Source organism: Clupea harengus, chromosome 7, assembly GCF_900700415.2.
Source record: "Clupea harengus chromosome 7, Ch_v2.0.2, whole genome shotgun sequence".
Taxonomy (NCBI): Eukaryota; Metazoa; Chordata; class Actinopteri; order Clupeiformes; family Clupeidae; genus Clupea; species Clupea harengus.
In genome coordinates this window covers 20,473,483-20,479,682 of record NC_045158.1, presented here as the reverse complement: position 1 = coordinate 20,479,682, position 6,200 = coordinate 20,473,483, and the positions used below count along the sequence as shown (strand labels likewise).

The following is a 6,200-nucleotide window of genomic DNA, read 5'->3' as shown; positions in this document are numbered from 1 at the left end:
CCTAGATAGAACAATGAACATATATAAGAGGTGGCCAGCACCATTTCTAAAAAAGGAGTAGACACAAAAATCGAAAAATACACATATGACGAGACAGACCCTGAAACATAAACATAGTATTTCTCTGTGTGCTAAATAACAAAGAAATAACTAGGGAATAAATAATCATATTTCCCAGGTAGGCCTATGTAAAAACCACCTTGTCGAATTGGTCTGGCCCAGACCATTGCCATTGTCCCCACTTCCATTCTAGGGAATCACCCATAATTAACCAAACCAAAAAGGAACCAAAAAAGATGTTCCACGTTTCCGGCGGGGCTTCTTTGCGTCGGACTGACCAGCTAGCCGAGGACACAAACTCCCAATCAGTCAGTAATCCATTTATCCTTATTCAATGAGACACCGTTGGTGCACCAACGTAGTTCACTTAAATAAATGGTTCCAACGTTCCAGAAGTTCGTGCAATCAATTGTGTGCTTGTTTGTGTGTGCAAATCCATGCGAGTTTGTGTGCAAATACGGGGCAGGAGTGTGCCGTTCACGTGCGGTCACACCACGACCGTCACAATTCGGCATGTTTATGTATGAACCAAAGCTTGCACCAGAACTTTTGTCTAGTGGTCAGGTTTCATTAAATCAAGCAAAAAGGACCCCATGAGATGTGAACCATGTCGAAAAAACATGTGAGAGGGTATGGCCGGAGTGTTTCATGTTTTGTTATTTTTTGCTCCAAGTTCCTGATATTAATAGGTACATACATAGCGACATCCAACAACAAGAGCTGCACAAAAAAACTCTGATTAATTACTTTTGTCCAAGCTAGTATGGTTGCAACTGTCTAACACAAAAATCCTCTCTGCTAGTGACCGTGGATTCAGGTTTCCACTGAACAAGTAGATTCAAGTGAAAGGCCTCACGGAGGCTGACACCATGACAACATGAAGCTCAGGCTTCTAAGCACCACTGGATCTCTGAGAGGGCCTCGACTCAGGTTTGTGGAGGTGCCTGAAGAACCCACTGAGGCCCCCTTTAGCCCGAAGGCTGACGCAGAGGTCCCAGGCATTAGAGGGGTCACCTGCTGCACCCCAGAATAAGGCAGTAAGGCCCCAGACCTCAGAGCCTGGGCCCTACTACTACTTTTACCAGGGTGAGCCTCAGTGATTGTCTGAGCAGCTGGGGTATTACACAAACACACACATCAAACTACTATCACAAGCATAGCACCGTCAGCTGTATATGTTAAATATATGGGTCTCTGGAAGGAGTGTTTGGTTGTGTGTGTTAACACGATGTATGTGTGTGTTAATATTATTTATTTCTCTGTCTGACGTCTGTATTCTGTATGTCTGTGTGTATGTGTTTATGTGACTGTGATGTACTGTATTTGTGTATGTCTGTGTGTATGTGAATATGATGTAAAATACTGTATTTGTGTGTGTTCCTGTAGCGGATGATGGCCAACAGATGTTCCTGCACCCGGTGAATGTGCGCTGTCTGCTGAGGGAGTACGGCAGCCTGGAGGCCAGCCCCCCTGCCATCACCGCCACTGTAGTAGAGGTGGAGGGACACGCAGTCACCGAGGTACACACACACACACACACACACACACACACACACACACACACACACACACACACAGAGGTGGAGATCCATATACACGTACACACACACTCTCACAGAGGAGTATGAGAATTCAGAACCAGATTGTGAAATGTACACACTGTAACGTCATGACCGGTTCCCAGGGCAGGCTAGGGTGACCCCTTGTGAACACATACATTATTCTAGGTATGAACACATTGCTTCCGGAGCATGGAAGGAGGGCATGTCGTTTGATTGGTTGTTGAGCTCAAATATCAATAACCTTTTGCCAGAATCGCAGACTGTACGTTAAACACTAGAACGGCCATGCAGTTCAGACGGGTAAAATGGCAGACTGCCGTCGGCATCGGCACCTGGCCCATCTGCCCCTGACCTGTGAGTTCAGCATCTGTGAGTTAGCCTTGCAGCCTCCACTCCTCTCCAAAGAGACCTTGGACAGTGTTGCAGGTGAGCTCCTTTTCCAACTTCCTCACATCTCAGGAAGCAGGGCAAATGTAAGTGCCATGGAGCTTCACCCTTTGTGCTCTCCTAGTGAGTGGTGCTCTGAAAGCCAGTCCTGACCGTATTTATGGTCTGCGTGGTTCCTCTTTTATGGGTTAGGGTTAGTCTGTTTTCTGATGTCTCTTGTTCCTCTGGGTTCTACTGATGTCTATGGTTCCCCTATGTTCTGATGGTGGTTTATATTCCTCTGTCTTCTGATGTTTGTAGTTCCCCTGTTTTCTTGTGGTGTTTGTGGTTCCTCTGAGTATTGGTGGTGTCAGTGGTTCCTCTGTGTTCTGATTGTGCTATTGTTCCTCTGTGTTCTGTGTCGTTAGATCCAGAAGTGCACATTGGCCTGGAGAACCTGCAGCGATTCCCTGCATTTGGTTCTCCTCCCAACAGCAGCAGCTGCCCTCCTGCCCACCCTGAGTTCCTTCTGGCTCTGGCCCTGCCTCAGGTAGCACACACACACACGCACGCCTTATGTTAAGAGTGGCTTGCGAGTGCAAAGGCCTGTAAAACACAGCAGTGTCCCTCTGCACTGGCCACGGTTGGTTTTGCCCATTAGCCTCCCAAACCATTGAGAGTGTAATGGTGTATTGAATATCAAAATTGACAACATGGTTGACAGTACACTGCAGACTGACCCATGCCCAGATGAATATGAACTCCCTTCACCCCATCCCGCAATCTCAAGTCTATTGTAGTTTTCTTTAAATTGATTTTTTAACACAAGGCCATCTTTTTTATTTTGAGATGTAGTTTTTAAGGGTTGATGTAATGGTGGATTGTTGGAGTGGGTAGGTGGGTGAAGTGTAGCAGTCAGCCAGCTGTAGATTTACCTTCCAGGACCCCTCTCCCACTTCAGTCAGTTGCACCTTAACAAACCTGTTGCCCCTGCAAGCCAAGTAAACGGCTGCCAGGTTTCCTAGTGCTTTTTGAGATCATAGTGTTAATGGCAGCCATCTTAACCTGAGCCATATTGCTTTTATGATAAACTAGATTGGAACATTTATCTCTGAAATGGTCTGTACCTCATCACTGTATCTCATCACCTGTACAACATGATGGGTAGGCTGTTACGTGTGTTTCTCAAACATTAATGTTTTAAACTAAGTAAAACTAAGCAAGATTAATCTGGTTTTGCACATTAACTATTTTAGTAGATGTGTTTTCCTTCTCGCCCAGTGTTCCTCCCTGTAAACCAGGTTATTAGTTCTGCTCTTGGGGGACCCATCAGATGAGCTGGTTTTAGTTGTGCATCCATCCTAACATGTGCAGATGTAAAACAGTTGATGGCCAATTCAGATTTATGTGGATTAAGAAAATAATAAAAGACACAAAGATGGTCAGTTTAGTAATGCTGTCAAACTAGTTCACTAGGGGTGGGAAAAAAAATCGATTTCTCTCGATTCTCTCTAGACCGATTCTGTCTCGATTCAGAAAAGTTCATAATCGATTTTTTAATAAAAAAAAAAAAAATGTAAAACATTTTTTTTTTTTTTTTTTACACATCCATTTTGTGTTGAAATGCAAGCTGCATCGATTATTGCATTGTTCATTGAAAGTCATAATTGTGACAAGGAAAAGCTTTTTCTCAAATAAAAAATAGAGAAGGTAATTCATCTGTTGATTTTCTTTAATTATCAAACACAAAGTAGGAAGTGATTTGAGACTCTGAGTAGCAAACTGAAATGTTTTAAAAATCGACATGCATCGATAATCGTTTTATCGGTTTAGAATTGATAATCGATAATCGGTTTAGAATCGATAATCGGTTTAGAATCGAATCGTTGACCACTGAATCGGAATCGAATCGAATCGTGAGGTGCCAAGAGATTCCCACCCCTATAGTTTACCCTGTGGATCCTTCCAGTGACCTGTCCTGTTTTCCGGTTCCTGTAATCTTTGTCCAACCCCACAGCACTATTGCTTTGTGTGTGTGTGTGTGTGTGTGTGTGTGTGTGTGTGTGTGGTGTGAGAGGTGTGTGTCAGAGAGAGAAACCATAGAGAAGGGCTGACTGCTGATCTGCTTTGCTATGTATTGAGTGTAAAGACAAACGTAAGAGGAAATTATACATAATATTTTTGTTTTGAAGGTTCTTTAAATATACTTTCATTTTTAAGGGTCAACTTCACAGGAATGGAAAAAAAAAAGCTGACCTAAGGTTGGAATGAATAAAGATGATTATACACAGCCAAAGGGAGTATTGTCATTTATTTGTAAGGACCTCTAACCAGCCCTTGGCACGGCCGTAACTTGCTTGTTCAGTCATATCTCGACACTGGTGCTGAGAAACCAAGGCCCTGGGTAGTAATTTAGGGTCATCGGTGCCTTGTGAAAGTGGTAGGCAGTGGTTAAGGATCTATTTGAACAAAAACTGATACATTTGCAGAAGTAACATTATGGCTACACTGCTATACAAAGTTTTCAGTATACACTAATTATACACAAATACATTTCATGGTGCAATGGTATAGTGATTCAAAGAGCTATTCAAATGCAGAATTATAAAAGAGAAAAACAAAAAGAATATCAGCCAAGTAGGCTTTATGAATGGAAACTTATGCTCTAACAAAACATAATTGGTGGATCTCCTGTCTTCTAGCAGCCTAGATGCTCCAATCAGGTAAGATGATTTGTGTTCAGGAGTATCATGCGTATAATTTGCGTCATGGTGTGATATTATTTCACATAAAGGTGTGGGTGCGGAAATAAAATATCACCCAATCCCCTGATGTGGACCCAAAGTGTAAAGCTGCCATTTGACACTGGCGCATTTTGCCAGCTTAAGTTCCGATCATTCGTTTGCTGCTGGGGCTATCAGCTTTTTTTTTTTTGAAGACGAAGATCAGCCTATTGCTGGTGGTAACAACATTCTCTCTCTTTTTTTTTATGCAGCTGTTAGTTGCTGCTGCTGCATTGTAGAGAGTTTGGTGAGCAGAGGATTTGGATAAGGTCCGTAATGAATCCTTTCCCTGCATTCTCCATGGACAACTGAAGTGATGGGAGACTTTGCACCATCCATGGGGAGGCTGCTGGGGTGCTGCCGCCGCTGCTGCTGGGTGAAGTGCTGTTACTGTGGCTTTTGAGAACCTCCTCTAATACCAGACTGGTGTCCCAGGGTGTAGTTCAGGCTGATAGACGTCTGTGGCATGGCTGGCTGGGCACTGGGGATGGGCGTACTTGGGGAGGTGCTGGCCCTGGCATGGTCATGGCCATCTGTCCTGTGCACGCAGCCTCTGCTTGATGATCAGGCAGAAGGGCACGGGGCACATGTTCTCCTGGCAGCGCTCGGCATGGTAGCAGCACAGTGCATTGAAATTCTTGCAGGTGGGTCAGCCTCCACTGGTCTTGCGATTGCAGCTCTTGGTGTGCCGCACCACACGCTTAATTTTGGTGCATGAGGGCAGTAAGCATTCTGCATTACGGCACTGGCAGGCGTGCTGGATGCTGTGTCAATTGACAGGCAGCGTGCATCACCAGAGTTTTGCACAGTATCATCTGCTTATAGTCATTGCAAAGCTTCTCCTGCCGCAGCTAGCCCGGCAGCTTCTCCTGCAACTCCTGCTGAAGTTTCGGCATTTCTTGCAACTGCCAAACAGCTGTAATCAGCAAATCATCACAGTTTTGCAAAGCCGCTGTGATCTGGTCCAAATGCTTTCCATCCTTTCCTACCATGTGCCAATGGCTTTGGTCATTCTGTGAAAACAAAACAACAGGAGATGTGGTCAGTTACACCTATTTCAAACCTGACCAATGACTGAACTCTGTTGAGGGGGCAAGCCTAGGCCATCCCACTGTTACTGGTATTATAGACTACCCTGCTACATCTGCTATGGATGCACCTGAGAAGATGGCAGGTCCTGATGTGTGCTCTGCTGAGGCTGCATGCCAGGGCCCTCAGTGGTCTGCTGCGCCTTCTGCTGCTGTTCAGTTTGGGGCCAAGTCCCTAGATCAGCAGCCGTCATTACTTGTGAAAGAGTAGTTACACAATCAGAAGCTCTCTCAAGTTTCAGGTCTTTAGCCTGTATGTCCTGCTGCTTGATGAGTAGTTGCCTCTGCTTTCCATTCTCCTCCAGACTCTCCGCAAGGCATGATGGGACGGCCTACAAATA

The 6,200-nt window shown here is 44.8% G+C and overlaps 1 protein-coding gene across 1 annotated transcript; it reads left to right on the top strand.

The window, feature by feature from the left end:
* Window positions 1-1,553: 1,553 nt before the first annotated feature.
* LOC122133032 (RING finger protein 10-like) lies at window positions 1,554-3,120 on the top strand. The gene is made up of 2 exons (XM_042708300.1): window positions 1,554-2,048; window positions 2,417-3,120. Exons 1-2 carry the CDS (start codon window positions 1,928-1,930, stop codon window positions 2,569-2,571), a joined length of 276 nt encoding a protein of 91 aa, XP_042564234.1. The 5' UTR covers window positions 1,554-1,927; the 3' UTR covers window positions 2,572-3,120.
* The last annotated feature ends 3,080 nt before the right edge of the window (window positions 3,121-6,200 follow it).